Consider the following 18,681-nt stretch of genomic DNA (forward strand, 5'->3'; position numbering starts at 1 on the left):
TTGGAGGTGATGGAAGCTGACAATAGATCAACATCTAGTTAAAACAGAAGGAGGGTGTGAAAACAACCTAGAGCTTTATAGTGGATCTCAGACAGCGATTGACTGCCTTTATTCAAGATTTATAATGTTTGTTTGCTTTTTTCCAGCCACGTAATTACTTTTTTCCATAATAAGCAGATAAACCCTTTGTAGAATGGGCTGCATTGGGTACTAATAAATCCTGCATTCCAGGAGACAGTCTGTGGAAAGAATAATTGGACTAGGACACAGGATGAGGCATGGTACAAACACCAATGGTATTTACTGCAGAGAAAGGAGTTAGCAGAGGAGCTCCACTGTCCCCTGACTATTATTTTAACAAACACTAACAAAAGTGGTGACCAATTTGCAACTTCCCAGACATAGCTTTTCTACACACATAGATACACCTACCAAATCCCAGGGCTTCACTGAAATCTTAGCCAGTTATGAAGCATCCTTTATTCTTTGTCATGTGCCAGGAGAGAGGAAAATGGCTATATTCATGCTGAGGCAATATAAAGATAAGTCAGCTGCTAAATAATCAAGAATAGACAGTAAAATGTAGTTAGGCCACAACTTTTATGGTTCATTCTCATTTTTCTGGCTTTACTAAGAAGACACATTAAGGATGGAAATTGAGGCACTCAGTGCAGTGTCTGAGGACTTAACTACAAGTTCTTATTACTCCTTCCTTTATTTCTTATTAACTTTTTCCTTAATGGTAGTGTTTAAGAGCTGAGAAGTCTCAGGGCCACACAAGGAAGGAGGGAGCTATCAGCAGAGTTGGCTGGTGGAAGCTCAGCACTTTCTTGACCTGGAATCAGTTGGGCAATTAGCAAAGAAGTTCATTAGATTCTGTGCTACCAAGGACTCTCTCAAGATTTGCCAATATATCTTTTTCCCATTCCCAATCATCACAAAGATCTTCATTATCCCTTTCTTGTGACAGCAAATCTTCCTTTCCCTCTCTCGCTTAAATTATTCTTAAAGTCAGCAACGAAAGGAGCTTTGAGCAGATCCAAGCCTCCAACTGGCATAAGAAGAAGCAATGTCTGTGTTTGGCTGTATTGTTATTAGTGGTGCCTTTAGGTACTTGACCTGTCATTTTGCTGTCATGTGCCTACTGCCTCCATCCAGGTTATTTTTGACTAGTTTTACTCTGAAGTTTTACAGGTAATGAGCTGTGCTTTGATCAGAGGCCTGTGCTAAGTTACAAGTCCCTAGTTCCTTCTCCCTGTGCTAATATTTTTCTTGACAACATAGGAGCTACTTCTGTTTTATCTACAGGTGAGAAACAAACACAGACATTTGTCTGTCTCCTGCTTCCTTGTTCTTTCAATCAGGGAATAAATACCTTTTTGCAGGACAAGTTTAAAGACACATTGCTGCCTTGCTTGGCTGCTTTTAAAGTAGGTGCAGAGGAATCAATCAGTCACTGCCTTGACAGGACTGAGTTGGCTTCAGGAGTCAATCAATTTCCCCCTCCTTCTCTTTCTGTATTCCTGACCTGCAGCAATTAGCACAAACAGGCCATAGCAGGGATGTAGGGCAGGAGTGAGTGTGTTTATTTGGTGGGCAATTGTTACAAAGCCTTGTTGTTTCCCCCAGGGTCCCTGGCAGTGTCAGTGGCTGACATGAGGGCGCCGGTGGTGGGCTCCTCTGGAGGTGTGTATGCTCTTGTGTCTGCTCACCTGGCCAATATTGTGATGGTGAGTACCAGAGTGACTGTCTGACCTCAGAGTGAGCCACGTATGGTGGCCCAAAGGGGCTGGAAGTAAGGCCTGACCCAGCTGTTGGTCATGCAGAGCTTGCCCCAGCTAAGAGTCTTGTCTCAGTGGTGTGGTTCTGGAATGGAAATATTACCTTGCACTTGGTGGCTTGGTACCCTGATGGCTGACAGTTTGTCAGGACAACCTAAAGATGTTGGTAGTCCAAGATTTATCAGTGTTCTCCAGGCTATCAACTCTCCATGCAATGGCTGACAAATGTTTGAAAAGCAGACTGGCTCTGCAGAAGTGGCAGACCTGTTTCTGTCTGGATGTGCTATGTCATTTTAGTGTGTATCTAAGGAAATTTAGCATTCAATGGATTCACGTGCAGAATATTTCTTATCTCCATTTGTAAAACCCAGACTGAAGCTGAACCCTGGGTTATCTAATGATGCATCTCTTTGCTGTTTCACCTCATTAAATACTTTACAAAGGTGAGCAAATACCAGCATTGTCATTCTTCTAAGGCTGGAAACAGGAGTTCATCCCCAACCCTCAGCTAGGTGGTGGCAAAGCCCAACACAGCTGCCCGGGGGAGTCCTCAGCTGACACCGGGCAAAAAAGGCTTTGCTGATAGAAGATTCACATGTGGTGGCATGTCTGTCCTGTACCAGCAATATCAGATCAGAATAACCATGAAAATGAGATTAATGCTCCTCCCCTGGGTCTGAGTAGGAAGATAATTTGAGGCGGCTGCAGTAGAGACAGAAGATCTGTTATATGGTGCTGGAAGATGTGTGTGTGTGGTGGTGTTGGAGCCAAGCCTAAAAGAAAACCTTGTACTTGATGCTTGTCTGCAGTAAAGTCAGCAGGCTCCAGCTGTGACCCACAGTGATGCTGCTCCAGACAGTTTTGTAACATCTGGGAAGTGAGAGATGTCCTGAGCAGAATTGGCCTGCCTCACCTTCTTCAAGCTTTTCAGAGCATGAATGAGCTGAGGCTGCTGTCCAAATGAGACAGTTGAGTGGCTGGCATAGAGGTAGGAAGTGGAGGAGAGGGGCTACCCCTATAGCTCAGGGTTTCTGCTGGGGAGTTGCATCCCTACATTCAGTTATTTTCAGTGTGATTTGTGTTCCCTGCCAATGTGCCAAGGGAAGCAGGAGGGAGCTTCCTCTGTCTTTCAGGGTGGTAATGCAGACACAGGTTTTTTTAACACCACAGTTCACAGGGTTAGAAGGGGGCATTGGAGGAAATTTTAGTCTGCTTTAGAGGAACAGGCTCTTCCAGAGGCGTGTGGAGAGTCTTCGGCAGTTACCTTCCCTGACTTCTTAGAACATCACAAACCGATCTGTCATTTCACTACTCGTTGGCTTCTGCCAAATCTATTTAGAGATTGCTACCTTTAGCATCTTTATTTCTCCTTCATCCACTGCCTCTCTTCGCATCTGAAATTATTTTTGCTACCTTTCCAGTTCTGTTGGAGGGATGTTTTTGCTTTCCTTTCCCCCCCCTTGTCTCTCTGTGCTCACTTGTTATCTAGATGTGATGCTCCTGCACGCAGAAAGGCGTGCTGGCTGTTTGCTGGCGAAGCTCAGTCTGGCACAGCTGGGGAGAGCGGGGACTGTGTCAGGGAGGGTCTCTGGAATCTTCTGTTCCCTTGTGCCTCCTGGTAACCAAAGGAAATGGAAACATTCCTGCTTGGAAAAATAAATATTATTGGAATTAAAGACATAAAATAACCAACAGGGGGAAGCAATAAAGTGTGTCACCCCAAGGATAAGAGTGAGGGGAGGGATTCAAAGCAGCTACATGGAAATTCAAAGTGAAGGAGGCAGCACAGTATTAATGAGCATGAACTCAGAGCTTTCTGACTGGGTTAGGTCTCTCTGTAGAGAGAGAAAATCAGTTACTTATTTTGTGGAGGTTGAATTTTTTGCCATCCCAAGTGCCATTAGAGATAGTCTGAAGAGTTTATAAGCATTATTTTTGTTTCTTCAGTGTGACAAATAGGGAGCTTTTCACAAGAAACCCATTATCTTGGTATGTTAGTCTGCCTTCAGTAGGCAAATTTTCATTTAGTCACATAATAATAATAAAACAATAATAATAATGTTGTCATACATCTGAGTTTCTCAAAACATGATCTCTTTTCCTGCTTTAAAATTATGTGCAAGTGGAAAAGGAGGACTTTTAATATTTCTCCATGATTTCCGATTATCATTCAGAGGTTTTTATTCCACTATATTGATTAATAACCAAGCCTGAAGACAGAGGAGACTAAGTCCAGGCTTTCTTATGGCACTGTTTCCTTTTATTGAAGTCTTTATTGTTTCTCTATGCTCTGCCAAAGATCTGAGCTGCAGAATTTCAGGGAGCCTGAGGCACAGAAAGTAGCACTGAAAAAGCACAGTAGGGCTTGAATGCACTAAGAAGTTGCTTGACAAGTGACAGATCTAAATATAATATCCCTTCAGGTTTGTGTGCAGCATTACTTTGTTTTCCTTGTCTCTTTTCCAGAACTGGTCAGGAATGAAGTGCCAATTCAAACTGCTGCGCATGGCTGTTGCCTTGATCTGTAGTAAGTACCATACAATGCTTGGCACACGTGCAGCCAGTCCTGTTTTGTTTGTCCTTGTCATAATACTTCATGCTGATTCAGAGGGTTTTGACTTTGCAGCAGTTTTGGTAGGAACTTGCAGCTGGACCTTCTGGCAGCCGAACCGCATTGCTCTCCACTGCAGATTTTGGTTTTCAACACAAGCATTTGTAAACAAGGATTTGTCATTAGCCAGCATCTGTAGCTTGTGGTGTTTGTGAAGGAGCTTAAACATCTTCTCTTTGCAGTCTCACACATGCAGTGCTTTCATAATGATAATACTTGGGTTTCCTAGAGCACATCCTGTCTGGGATGGCAGCAGCACACAGATGAATTCTCTTCCAGCCCTATCCCCAGGGGGGCACAATAGAGGAAACTAAACTGTGTGTTCATCACAGACAACTGTCTTCAAATTCTAACTCATTTTTGTTATGGTTTTGGTATAAATTTCAGAAGGTGAATATTCCCCAACCTATCTACACTCTCACAAACCCAGACCACTTTCCAGCCTCTGGAGAGACCTCATGTCTGTGCCACAGCCCTGACATAGCCACAGCTTCCCCATGCTCACCATACAAGGCAATTTCTCCCTCTCTGTCTCCTCAGGGATGCAGTGCTGCCCACAACATGGACTTAAGAAGGGATAAACCTAGACAATTAACTTATTTTTTATTCTTTGTTCCAGTGAGCTTTGAATTTGGAAGAGCCGTGTGGCTGCGATTCCACCCCTCCGCTTACCCCCCATGCCCCCACCCCAGCTTCATGGCTCACCTGGGAGGGGTGATGGTTGGAATCACCCTTGGTGTTATCATCCTGAGGAACTATGAGCAGAGACTCCAAGATCAGACTTTATGGTGGATCTTCCTTTCTATTTACGTCATTTTTGTCTTGTTTGCCATCTTCTGGAACATTTTTGCCTACAGTCTGTTGGATCTAAAGCTACCTCCCCCTCCTTGAAAACATGGGACAGAAAACAGGAGAGCAGAAGTCATCTGTCAGCTGTGTTAAATGAATGAAGATGGAGGATCTATTTTTGTATTTAACTTGGGAGGATGATTCTTCTGAATGAGTGTGCTGGAGGAGGTGCTTAAAGATCTCATGAAAGAATGGGCTGATCAGTTTGTTCACAAATCCAGCAGGTTCTGTAACTCTGGCTGGCCATGCCCTGCAGTTTCTGCCCTGCACCTGGGCACTGACTGCTTGGGTTATTATCACACATCAATATTTTCTATGAGATATTTGTATTTTCCAGGTCAGTGCTGGAATTATGGCCAATTGTTCAGTGAATTTCCTCTATGTTACTGAACACTAAAAGGGAAGAAGAGCAGACATTTACTAATTAGAAACTCAAATGGTACTCACAAGGCAGCTTGAGTCTGGTTTCTTTGGACACGTCTGACTGTTCAGCCATACCAGTGCCACTGTCTAATTACTTGAACGGTTCCTAATGTATTTTAGCCTCTGCTGAAACTTGTCTTGCACAACTTTCAAAGGAATCGGCAGAACTTGATCACACAAAGTGATGGAGACTGGTCTTCAACCACAGGTCAAATGAAATTGCACTATAAACATTGGGAATCTTAGAGTGTCGTGGATACCCAGCCAGAAGTGACTTTTCCTGTGCATGTTTCACTTGATTTTAATTAATTATTCCCCCTTCCCCAGCCTGCTGTGGCTAGAAGGTGTGGCTGAATTGTTGGTTTTATTGGGGTTTTTTTTGGTTTGGTTTTTTTTTGAGGGATGAAGGAAAGAAGGGGAAATGTTCATTTGTGGTTTTATCAGACGACAATCAGGTGCTGTTTTCTTCTCACTTTTTTTCCGAACACACTGACCTAACACCTGGCCTGCAGTGAGCTCCTAGCAAGGATCTCAACTCTTCCAGCAGGTTCTTACTAGGAAAATGGGACCATGATCACCTCCAGCAGCCCAGGGTGGGAACTCTCCAGTCTTTACAGCCATACAATCCATTTGGGGCCAAGCCCACTGAAGGCAGTGGAACTAAATCAGTTTGTATGTAGCACTGGTTTCCCAATGAAGTGGAGAGGGTGTTATTTGCTACAGTGATCATTGTGAAATGAAAAACTGGTTTTAATAGGACTTCTAAAATATTGAGGATGCCTCTTCCTGAGGCAATGGATGTTCAGGAGCCCCAGACAACAGTTAGTTGCAGTGATGCCTTTTTCTTTAATGTTGGTCAAGCCCAGTTCAGGCAATCTGTAAGTGGGCTGTGGCACAGTTCACACAATTGCCTGCACAGACCTAGGGACCACATGGGGACATCTGTAGCACAAGCAGAGCTTATAGGTACTCTTCTCTATAAGGTGCTTATTTTGCTTGTCACTTTAGAGAGCTGCCAAATTACAGTCCAGGAGTGTGGGTGCCCTCCTTTTCTCTGCCCTTTACCCACCTATTCAATGGTCTGGACAAAGCAGCCATAATAGTCTCTCCAGACAAGCTCTTCTCTTCCTTTTTTCTATTTCCTGCTGGTGCCCAGGCACAGCCACCAGAGTCTTTCACAGCACATCCCACGGGCACCATAGCAGTTGTGTTGCTCTGTAGAAAAATGTCTCTCTGTGTTGTGGACTTTATTCTCTCAGCTATGCTATCCATGCTGCCAGATGATACCACAAGCTGGTAGGAGCCTGTCCTTCTAGAGGGGGCATCCACAAGTGCTTATCAGCTGCCCCCTTCTTTGCCTCTCATGGAAAAATAACTCTGGGTTGAAGGGTGAAGTCTTCTCCTACCAGATGCACTCATAAAACTTCTGTTGCCTCAGAATGAGGGGAGAAAAAATAAGTGTATCTGCAGCCTGGAATAAGCCTTACTTGCAAAAGAAACAATTTTTGGCACCTTTGTGCCCAGAAATGAGATTTCTGAGGGCAATTGCACTTTTGTTGTTCTGCATGGTCAGCACATTGCTCATGGGCCCTCATTGAGGACCAAGAGGAAGGGATAAGGGCCAGAGCTCTGATCATTTTGGAGAAGAGATTGGTTCCCTGAGCCATTTTACCTCTGCAGTTTAGGTCCAGATCCCAGCAGTCACAAGAGTTCCCATGGATTGTTGCAGGTGCTGGCCCAGTGAGTGTCGCAGCCGTGGGATCCCCCTGGGAGCAGGCAGGAAGGAGAGTGGGAGCTAGGGGAGTTCTGACATGGTTATCAAGTAAGGAGGACATTCCTTCCCTCACCTATTGCTAAGCCTTTCTCATTACAGATGCCTTGAAAACAGAGGTGACCAGGAATGGGAGTACTCCTGAAATCTTAGGAAAGCTTTTTAAATTTTGGTAGAAAATTTCAATTGCAAAAAAAAAAACCCAGATTATTTTGCCTGTAATTTACCAGAGTGTAATGTGTACCAATTGACTTTTATTTTTGCTTTCTCAGCTGAAAGCTACTTACTGCCCATGAGTTTCTTACCAGTAAAGGTTTCCATGCCTTTCCTCCTTCCAGTGTGTGCTCTGAGGTGAAGCAGCAAGATAAAAGTTCAAGAGCCACCAGTTTCTTGATCAGCTTGATCATGTCCAAAATGTCTTTACTCAGCTCAGGAGTGGGAGGGAGCTGAACAGAGTAATGCAGACAGCCTTCCTTGGTCCTTTTTCCTTAGATGAATGTAGTTTACATTAACTGGTTGAAAACAGCTCTGAAGTTGATCTTATGACTTGTTCTTTTGAACTGTTGTTCCTCTTTCTGACTTCATTCTGTGTCCCCATACCCTGCCTGAGCAAGTCTACAAACAACCCTGGGGCTCAGAAAGGCCAGAAGGCAGTGTTAGATTTATGGTAGGTGAAGGAATTAAACCTTCTCACATTCCTGTTCATCAGAGCTGAAATCTTCTCCCATACATGGAGCAGTTTGTGCACAGAGCCTGTTGTCTGCTAAGAATCAATCAGCTCATGGAGCTAGAAGCAGCACAAAGTGCTTAAGCTTTTTAATTATTTTTTATCATTAAAATTACAGTGTGAAAACTTGCTACATTTTTACAGAGTATCATGAATTCCAGTTATGTTATTTTCTAATACACCCAGGAGTGCCACAGTGCTGCAGCACCACAGAACTAACAGCAACCAGGCTTTTCTGTTACCTCCAGATGTCCTTGAAGCTGCTGGCTCATGTTGGAGATGTAATATTCTCCATCCTGCTCATTTGTGGTTCCAACCTGTCACAGTCAGCAGCATGTTCCCGAAGGAGCATCCACTGAGGTACTGGTTTCAGTGATCTGTTGTGGTTTCATTTCAGCTACTGCCAGGATTTTCCATCAGTCAGATAAAACATGAATCTGTTGAAGTGTGTGTGCAGTAAATCTGTGACTGTGCAGTGCTAGAGCAGAAGGCAAGGACTGTCACCAATGTACAGGTTTGAACAGAGCACCTCGGAGCAAGTTATTTTATGATGTGTCCTTGAGTGGACACAACACCTGGGGGAGAAAAGAAAAAAAGCAGCCGTTTGTGCGGTGGATTTCCCGTGCAGTGAGTTCACTGCAGCAGAGGTCCATGAGGATGAGGAGCGGTGCGGCAGGGAGCACCGGCGGCGCTGGATGCGGAGCTGCCAGGGACCCCTGCCGGCGGCCGGCAGCAGCACTGGCCCGGCGGCAGGCGGGACAAGGGGCTCCGACGGCCCTGGGGAGGAGGAGGAAAGAGGAGAACCAGGCAGCTCAAAGTGCACGGGGACTGCAAATGGCACCTTTTATTCCTAGACAGGTAAAGATTAGTGTTACACACAGCGGTAATAACACAGACATGAGGAGGGACAGAGTTGTCATGCAGTGGTGGGAGAGGAGGTTTCCAGAAACAATCTCTGAGTGAGGTGTAGCAGTCGTAAAAATGCTGATGAATTTACTTTTGCTGAGTTTTTAAGACAACATCTTGTGTCACTGTTTCCCTGTCAGTTGATGAGGAATCTTAGCACTTACGTGGCATATTGTGCTTTTTCACTACTTGCTCCTTTGGCAGTGGGAAGTATGTTATCAACAGGGAAGGGGGAAGCTAGAGAAATTGTTACTAGAAATAAAGCTCAGGGATTCTGTATCCCAACCCCTTCTGATGAATTATACTGCCCATGTGTTTTAGAGCAGATTGGGCCCTTTCAGTTTGAACTGGGCTATGGAGGATGGAATCTGACATGTTCAGAGGTGGTACTGACATGACTGCTGACCTCACAAGGAAACTGCTGTTCTCTCCCTGCCAATATTTAGTCTCACAAGATGGTGGGTAGGACTTTCACACATCCTTCAGTGAGTAAAGAGCTCAAAGTCTGTTCACAAAGATTCAAGCTCAGCCCAGTTGCTTTGGAATACCCATTCATTGGCTTTGCCCAAAGTGGAACTGGAGAATGGGGACATGGCAGTTCAGCACCAGCCACCTCTGGGGGCAAGCTGGGACTAGAGAGCCCGGGCCAGCACCTCTGAATATTGCTGCTCCCCTGCTCCTCTTACAGTGGTGGCTGCTTTGTGTGGAAGAACTCAAAGATTCTTCTCTAATTACTGATGCCAAGAGCTGGTTATAAATAAGTGCAGTGTATTTTGCAGTTCCATATTAAAAAATCACACCTAAGACAGAAACCAAGCTTATTTAAAGGCAAATGTGTTTTAATGTCACCATTAATCATTGGCTTTTAATTGGAAAAAGCTTTCTAATATGCCAGTAGGAAAATTTACAGAAAATTTACTTTTCAGGGTACTTTACAACACAAAGCACAAAATATTCCCTATGATTTAAGTAGCTAAAGTACCTTATTTTCAGCAAGCTTGATAGACTCAGTTGTCACTGACTCTCTCCTGACTCCCACAGTGTCTGTTCAGTTTGCAAATACAGCCAGATTTATGCAGCTTTTCTTTTGCTTACACTACTAATGCTAACAACACATCCAAGTGTTAAACACAAAGCACTAAACTACATAATTTTCTGCCTTAAATACTGAACAAGTGGTACTTTCCCTGTGAAGGGCTAGTAAAACAAAATGATATTTGCAAGGTAAGATGCTATTGTATGTTTCCAAATATTTTTGTATTGTGTACATTCTGTATATTTTTGTTGTGACAATATTATTTGAGTGCAGAATCCATTAAATTTTTTTGTGGTTTTCTTTGTTTTCTGTTTCATTTATCTTTTCTTTTTTTTTTTTTTTTTAATAAAATTGAGTTGTTCTATGTCACATACCAAAAAAACAACCAAGAAACAACTTTCAAGGACAATTTTCTAAGTTTGTCTACAGTTAACATGTCTTTTAACAATAGAGCCCTTGGTCTGGAGCTCTGCCATGTAATCTTCTAATAATGACATTGGTAACTCATTTTTACGTCTGTCTAACAGATAAAGGGGACAGTGAACTGCAGCTTCATTTCTCCACAAGATCTAATGAGAATGCAGAACTGGCCTGCAACTTGTATGGAAATTCAGGTGTCATCCCAGCTTTTGGCAGCTGTCTCTTCACTGCAGTGACCTCAGAGCTGCAGGGAAGTTGACGACATTTGAGTAATTTTTTTTACCTTTTTTTACATTTTAGTGATTTTTTTTTAATTCTGGGGAGAAGGGTTGTGCTCTTTTAACATCAGGCTCTAATGAATGTTTTCAAATCTGAAAGCCAACATGCACATCTTGAATCAAGAGTGGAAACAACATATCCAGAAAAAAGTAAACCCCCAGCAATTAAACCCCCAATGGATTAAAAGTCCTTCTACCAGTGTGGAAGGCAGAGGCTTATTTTGAAAAATAAGTTGTGTTTTTGTTGGGAAACACTGGGTTAAAGTGTAATTTGTAGGAATGAAGATGTATGTAGAAGCAGTTCCTGTCAGATGTGCTACTCCTAATGGAGGCAGATCACTGCTACCATGTGTGGGACTCGGCTCTTGCTGTCAGTTCCCTGCACTGAACTAAACTTTCTGAGACACTCAAATCACTCTATTCATTAGCTGAGGACTTTCAGCACAAAAGTAAGGTGGGTTTTGTCAGCTTTTGTCAATTAATACAAAAAGTGTTTCAGCCTACTAGCACCATACATTTTCTTGCTAACTGTTCTTTACATCCAACTTACTTAAGCACTGAGCTCTTTCTTGTGTTCTGATCAGTCAAAAAACTGAACAACCAGTGCTTCAGCTTTTTTAGAAATGTACATGAGTAACAAAAGGTGACATGTTTTATTGAGTGCTGCTGCTGTACTTATTCATTAAGGAAAACACTTGTTTCTTCTCAGAGCTCCTGCATATGACTGAATGAGGGGTTTGTTTCTTTCACACTACTTTTCTTCTCAAATACATTATATGCCACCTTGGCTTTTAATGCCACATTTGCAGCTTCTCTGCACTGAGGGATAAAGGGTTGTCAACAGGAGACATCAAGGACCACACTCATTGACAATTTACAGGCACGCTATTGAGGATTTCAACGTGTTTTATTGTCAGCCTTATCATAGGTTCAACATGGTGGTGTCACAGGAAAGCAGCAACTCCTGCCCTCACAGTACAGAGCACCAGCACAAGTCACACTGAACCGCGTTAGTTACCGGCTCTGTTTCGGGGGAGTTCAAACACCCTCTGCTGCAAAGGGAACCAGCAGAGAATTCTGCTTGTATCAGGTTTGCAGAAATTGCTCTCATTATGAGGTTACTCAGAGACTTCATAAGTTTTTATTCCAGCTGTAGTCAAAGATTTCCTTCAGGTATTCTGCCACCTATGTGTCCCATGATGTGGGTAAGAATCCATTGCTGATATAGTGAAATGTTTTAAGGTCTGAGTAATTAATTTGGGAAGTTCATTTACTTCAAATTCTGAAAAAGTCTTAAATGTGGAAACGTTTTTTGAAAAACATAGGATTATTTACAGTTATGCAAAGAAAGTTGTGATCACATCTCAGACTAAGGAAGAAGGGGATACATCAAATAGCCTGGGAATTTCAGATACTGTTGTGTGTGTGTGTATGCACACATACAGGCACATACAAACTGATCACTGCAATGGCTCAGTCTTAAGGCAGCTCTGTTTCATACAATTACCAACTTCTTTATCCAGAGGCAGCAAAACAAACCAGCAGTTTGAAAGCAGAAACCAGGCACAGACTTGGTACCTAGGTTCTCTTATCTAAACTAAAATGATTAATTCATTATCTAGATCTATCCAGATGTTTGTATTTCTTTATTAAAACAAAGTAGCCAAATCTAAATGATTTTAAAGATATTTAAAATATTTAGAACAGTGACATGCTTGCCAGGTAAAGGATTTGGGTTTGGTTTTGCAATGACTATAAAAATCAAACATCATGATTTCCTCAGAACAGGAGCTTGTCAGTTGGAGAATCTGAAAACTCTGGAGGAGTTTGTATGATCTGATATTTACACATTAAAAAAGCTCATAGTGCTTTGTCTAAAAACAAGGCAGGTGAAATTGCAACTAAGGTTTAACTTGGGTTATACTTTTAAATATAAATTAAAAATCCTGCAATAGCTGCATTGCACAGAAGAAATTAATGATTTATACATAAATTAATTTTAAGCCACTGACGTTTCTCTCATGAATTCCTCCAGGACGGTCACTACATTCCTGGCTTCTGGCATTTCTGCATGTTCTACTTTCACAATCTTCAGCAGGATGTCTCCACTGCCACAGTTCTTTAGGAACAGGTAGCACTTGAACAAGGCGTAGTGGTTCATTTCAGCCTGGCGGATAAACCTCTTCAGGTTGTTAATGTCCTGGATAGCCTGGGCAAAGAGTAACAGAGCATTTTCTTATTCTCCTACATGGAATGAAAACACACTATTGTGGAAAATAAAGGATAAATAGCAGGAGAAGCAAAAGCATTTCCAATAGGAATTTTGTATTACTACTTAATAGTAATATAAGAATTGAATATTGGATGTGTATTATAGCTTTCACTGTAATGATGCAAAATGTGTCGACACGTGATGTGTCCCAGCTTGTAGCATGAATTCTATTATGGCAGCTCACCTAAGAAGTGTTAGCTACTGAACCCCTGTTACCAGTTACGTGAGATTGTGTGTGCAAGTCTCAGATTAACAGTATTTGAAGAAAACAAACAACAGCAACAAAGAAGGTGGGTCTTACTTTAAATTTGAGAAAACACCTTTGGAGCATTCACTGAAGAAATTTTGACACTACTTTACAGCTCTTCCTGTCAACTACAGTAAGCCAGCCCTCAATTAAACTTCAGAGTTAGTCAGTTAATGGAATATAGACATCATAACAACCTAAAACTTTTATTCAGTGCAAAAGAGAATTTTGCATATAGTATTTGCTCCCTCAGTAACCCAAATATCTTCTTCAAGTCTTTAACATATATGAACAGGTACCTTCAATTTAAAGTTTTCCAAAATCTGCCGGAAGAGAAATGGATTTCCACCTTCAGCACCATTCACAAAAGCTTGCATCCAGTCCTCACAGAATCTGTTGCTTCCTGTTAAATGTTCAGGAATACAGAGAAGACATGAGAAAAAGCAAATTAGCTCAACATAAATATACAGCTGCATTCACCTGGTTTAATCACTCTCACATAACAAGTGATAGCAATATACCTGGACCAGGAAATGAGTCATAAGGAAAAACAATACACATGGAAAATAAAAGCAAACACAGCTAGAGTGATTACACAAGACTGTGTTCTGATTGTTGAATCCCTTTTCCCAACATTTGTCAAAATCACAATAGGAAAAAAAGTTCTGCAGATTCCCTGAATTGTACAAGTCATACTTTCATGGTCCACAAACCAAATGTACTGTGGATTTTACTACCAATCATTTTCAACCTAGAGTTCCAATGTGTCTGGTGTAACAAACTACTCTGGTACCTCATAGGAAAACAGAACCTAAAGTTTCTGGGCCTATGATCTGAATATCCTCAACTGCCTCTAATGTCACAGCTCTCAGCAGCTGATGGATCCAAGGGAGCAACAGGAAGTGTTCCCAGCTGTAATCTCACCTGCATTATGCAGCTGGGGCTGAGGTCCACTACAGTCTATAACCATGGACTTGTGCTGTTCCTCTGTCATGGCAATGCACAGGGAGGTCATTGTGCCTTCCTGGACAAGTCCTTGGAGGCTGGCAGCTGCCAGGAACCTGACACAGAAAGCTCTTGTCAACTGCTTGCTCCTTTACAGCTCCTGCACACTAAGGGGACTGTCAGACACAGTAGCTGAGTTACTCAAAGATTCCTTGGGCTCTAAGTATCTTTACCTGCTGATGTCCTTTTCTGTTCTTTCATCTGCATTTTTGACTTCTACAGGAGTGTAACTCAGAGCCTTAAACAAAAAAAGAAACAAAAAGAAAAAAAAAAGGCAAAAGCTGGATGCAACTTCATATTACTTTTGTAGCTATATTGCAGTTATGAGCAATTAATACATAATGTAGTATTTTAAAAACTGTTCTTGTCAAGGCAGTACTCTGTATTATTGCCATTGCAGCTGGTTCTGCACTCAGAAGAAATTCAGCCGTTACACTCTATTGGCTATTCCATCCAGAACCTCCTCAAACTCAGGGACTAGAGCTAGGATTAAGTCTCTTTTCTGTTTCCAGTGAATTACACAAGACACGTACACAATATAACACCCCTTTTCGTTCAGACAATTATGGCATGGACAGACTGCTCATGCTATTTCTGATTTTCTTATTCTGATTTCAGTGTGGACACCATTAGGTATTTTTTTTTAAGTGACAGAAGAAATTGTTACGTGCTTCTTTTGCAACAAGCAGGGGAAAAGTGCTTGCTCTGAATTTAAAAAAAAAAAAAAAAAAAAAAAAAAAAAAAAAACAAAAAAACACCACCACCAACAGCAAAAAAAAAAAGGGTTTTTCATTTCCTCCTGCTGGGAAAGCAAATGGAAGAAATATTTTAACCATGCTGGAGTCACTGAGATGCCTTCTGAAGGGTTTTTAGTTACCCAGTTTTAAATGCACTTACAGCGTGTAGCAAAGAACCAAGTTTGTCCTGGAAGAGCTGCACAACCCTCTGGATAGGGCAGATGGCATCCTCAAACCAGTTCCTCAGGTAGGGGCTAACACAGGCCTCCAAGTTTTTTTGCTGTAACACATTGAAACATTAAAACTTTAACTAAAAATCAGATTTCTACATCAATAGAAGCCTATTAATAATCTACTCAAGCTAAGATAATTGGATGTTGGAACCTTCTTAATCTCAAACCACAGTGAACTAAAATAATGAGTTTGAGATTTAAAGCCTCACTTTATCAGCAATCAAAAGCTTTGCATTTTAAGAAACAGCCAGAACTGTAATACGATGGTATATATTGAGTGAAGACCATGCAACAGCAAATGGGATGACAAAGGACTTAAAATCCAGAACTTCCACTAGAAAAATATGACAAGAAACTCACAAACATCCTTTCTTAACATTCAGAACTGGTAAGAATTGAGGTGGACATCGATAAGTTCCTTGTAGACCATTACCTTTTATTGGTTACTCTTCTCTCCAAATTTAACTGTAAATGACCTTTAAGAGATTTATGACTGAAACAAAAAGGTCCCCCCTTTATTTTTTTCTTTTGACTTGTGTGGCTGATAGCACCTTAGACCTTAGCACCTCACTACAGCGAGTCAAGCACCTCTCCCTGTGTTTCATACTGGTACTTGAAATACCTATTTTGTCTCTATAGATTAGATCTTCCAGATGGTTTCAGTAATTAACCTGCATAAATACTAATTTTCACCACTTAAAAAAAAAAAAAGTTAGGCTTTACCTCCAAATCAAGGTTTATCTTCAGATTTTGAATGTATTTGTCCAGCTCAAGTCTGAAAGTATCTTCTTAAGGAAAATAAGATGCATCAGTTGAGACCTGTATTTTTTCCTTTCAGTATATGGCTGTTACTGACTTTTTCAGTTACTGAAAGGTGTGCACAAATGAGCTAATTTCAAGTAGGAACAGACAAAATGACAAGATAACTTTTACATCATCTCCCTCTCCATACACGTAAAGAAAGTTAAAGGTAAGGATATAGTTCCAGACCTTTCTCTGAGCCACCTAAGAAACAAACCACATATTCTGGAGCATTGATGTCTGATTCCAATGTTGCCATTTCCAGAAGACTTTCTTGTTGGAAACGACAGTAGTAGCAACCAACTTTACCTTCTGGTATGCTATGAGAAAAGAAAAAAAATTATTTTCTTCCAGATACATCACAATAAATGAGTGCAAAAAGCAGACATACATGATTTCTGACATGATTTTAACTGTTAGCACTGGTGGCTCCTATGGCCGTGGTAGGTGCAGCTCTTAGACCTTCTATTTTTTCTTCTGTGTGATCAGAGTTGTTTGAAAGGAAATAATCATAAACATCTGTAGTATTTTTCCAGTATTCAAACAGTAAATTATTTAAAACAATATTTTTCTCAAAGTTATCTAAAAAAGAAAAGTGCCATTGCGTAATGCTATATTAACAGCAGCAACAGACTGGGAACATGGAATCAGGATTAAACCTAAGTGCAGCAGCAGGCAGGCAAGATGTGCCAATGTTCCTTACAGCTCTCATTCACCAGTAATTTCAAAAATTTACCTCAGCCCCACTGATGCTACATTCCCCATTCCTTCAAACAGCGCTCCTTTAGTAAGACGCTTAGCGATGAAACTGCGCAACTCCGTCTCCGCTTCAGCTGGTAAGTTGGTGTCCAGCAAGGAGAGGCTTTAAAAACCAGAAGAAATCGTTACCAAAAGGCAAGTGTTATTGTTTTGTGTCTCTCAGCATGTGCAGAACCTGCCTCTAGCAGGGGTGTCCCTGCAATCTCTCTCTGGTGATAGCTAAGGCAGCTCTGTGACTTTTGGCCCATCATGAGCAGTCAGTGGTTTGTCCACTGACCAGGAGTCTGGAGATGTGGTGTCAGCTCATGCTGACCTTCCCGGCAGCTACGGATAAGACACTGCCCTCTTTGTTCCTATGTTTCCCCAGCTGTAATACAGAGCTTATGGAAAGATGTCCATTGAAAATTAATAAATTCCTGTTGCATATTACCTACATTAAAAACTAAGTCAGCACAGCAATATCAAGTACTAGTAGCAAAAAAAAAAAAAAAAAAAAAAAAAAAAGAGTTCAAACTCAAGGATGATAGTTTCTGTTTAATACATTACTTGAGCTCTGTATATGTGTCCATTCCCCAGGTATTCCAGAAGAAGTGCCATGGGGACTCCAGAATGCTTTCACAGGGGTTGTGTATTGAAAGGACTGCAGAAGATCTAACAGTGATCTGACAGCAATACAGCAAAGACTTCAAATCGGGATATTCCCGTGATTATGCTGCTCTGCAGCTCGGCTTTACCTGAAGTCTTCGGTGGAGGGTGTGTGTGCCACGGCGCCGCCGGCGCTGCCATCCCCGCCGGCAGCTCCCTGCTGCGCGGACCTGGAACCCAAGTGATTCCCGGGCGTGAGTTTACAGCCGTGACACGCAACAGGGAACAGCGGCTGCAGCAGGGAAAAGGCACGGCCCAAGGGCGAATAAAAGCAGGAGCAGGGAATCAGTGCATTTTGGGAGGGAAAGAATCTCACCGAGGAGAAAGAGAGGAGGAAAAAAAAATAAAGGGAATTCAGGGAGGTGGAACGGCCAAGGCCTGGGCACGGCCTCCCCGCGGGGAACCCGGCGCCTCACCTGCGGTAGCCATAGAGGCCGTGGTAGGTGCAGCCGTGCCGCTCCGGCCGCCGCTCCTCGCCCGCGCCGCCGCCCTCCTCGCTGCTCTCCAGCTCCCGCTCATCGCCGTCCGGCAGCGCCGGCAGCATCGCGGCCCCGGCCCCGCCTGTGCCGCGGGGAGCCACCGGGCCGCGCTGCCGCCCCGCCCCGCCGGGTGCGCCGCGAACCCGCCCCGGGGCCCGGCGCTGGGAGGAGCCTTCAGAGCGCACGGGCCGTGGCCTCACCGAGGGCGGTACCGAGCCGTGCTGAAACGGCTCCGGCTGCTGCAGCTCCTCCGTTTGTGTAATGCACAGGAAAATGCAATACGGGCGCCGCAGTGCCTCTGTCAGTACAAGTAATCCTTCAAAAGCCGGTCGCTGACTTAACGGCAGGACCTGCTCAAATCACATTTAGAATTATAGAATGGTTTGAATTGGAAGGGGATTTTGCAGGATTAGCCATGCTAATGCTGCTTTTAAAAAGTTCTGCTTCTGAAATACTTTTTCCATGTTAAAATAGCACATTTGTTAACTCGGCCTTGTGTGTGCAACTACTACCAGGTAGTTACAGAATCACAATCACAGAATCGTTGGGGTTAGAAGGGACCTCTGGAGATCATCCAGTCCAACTCCCCTGCCAAGGCAGGGTCACCTGGAGCAGGTGACATCAGGTGAGTCTGCAGAGAGGGAGACTCCACAATCTCCTTTTGCAGACAAGCCCCTAGGGAGTAGCTGTGACCCCCAGCT

General features: G+C 42.8%; 2 protein-coding genes across 11 annotated transcripts in view; one reads left to right on the forward strand and one right to left on the reverse strand.

The window, feature by feature from the left end:
* RHBDL3 (rhomboid like 3) overlaps nt 1-10,403 on the forward strand; it is a 65,560-nt gene extending 55,157 nt beyond the window's left edge. For 8 of the 10 annotated variants that reach the window (XM_053995020.1, XM_053995021.1, XM_053995022.1 and 5 more), the window contains 3 exons: nt 1,630-1,730; nt 4,248-4,308; nt 5,012-7,473. In XM_053995020.1, coding sequence (XP_053850995.1) covers nt 1,630-1,730; nt 4,248-4,308; nt 5,012-5,283 — 434 coding nt within the window. In that variant the 3' untranslated portion in view covers nt 5,284-7,473. Of the gene's footprint in view, nt 1-1,629; nt 1,731-4,247; nt 4,309-5,011; nt 7,487-8,410 lie in introns of those variants that run through there. The other 2 variants (XM_053995019.1, XM_053995025.1) reach the window with 2 other exon arrangements.
* A 1,287-nt stretch (nt 10,404-11,690) lies between these two features.
* C19H17orf75 (chromosome 19 C17orf75 homolog) lies at nt 11,691-18,671 on the reverse strand. The gene is made up of 10 exons (XM_053995029.1): nt 17,918-18,671; nt 17,591-17,671; nt 16,834-16,959; nt 16,277-16,417; nt 16,020-16,077; nt 15,224-15,343; nt 14,500-14,564; nt 14,246-14,382; nt 13,621-13,724; nt 11,691-13,011 (listed from the first exon to the last, which is right to left on the reverse strand). Exons 1-10 carry the CDS (start codon nt 18,043-18,045, stop codon nt 12,802-12,804), a joined length of 1,170 nt encoding a protein of 389 aa, XP_053851004.1. The 5' UTR covers nt 18,046-18,671; the 3' UTR covers nt 11,691-12,801.
* Between the last annotated feature and the right edge of the window lie 10 nt (nt 18,672-18,681).

The sequence above is a fragment of the Vidua macroura genome, chromosome 19, assembly GCF_024509145.1.
Source record: "Vidua macroura isolate BioBank_ID:100142 chromosome 19, ASM2450914v1, whole genome shotgun sequence".
In the NCBI taxonomy this organism is placed as follows: Eukaryota; Metazoa; Chordata; class Aves; order Passeriformes; family Viduidae; genus Vidua; species Vidua macroura.

Bases quoted from the DNA above. Each gene is read 5' to 3' on its own strand.
- C19H17orf75 (XM_053995029.1), bottom strand. From the start codon at position 18,045: ATGCTGCCGGCGCTGCCGGACGGCGATGAGCGGGAGCTGGAGAGCAGC. The intron at 17,672-17,917 runs GTGAGGCGCCGG...CTTGGGTTCCAG, and splicing joins GGCCTCTATGGCTACCGCAG to GTCCGCGCAGCAGGGAGCTG. The intron at 15,344-16,019 runs GTAAAGCCTAAC...AATGTGTTACAG, and splicing joins AGATAAACCTTGATTTGGAG to CAAAAAAACTTGGAGGCCTG.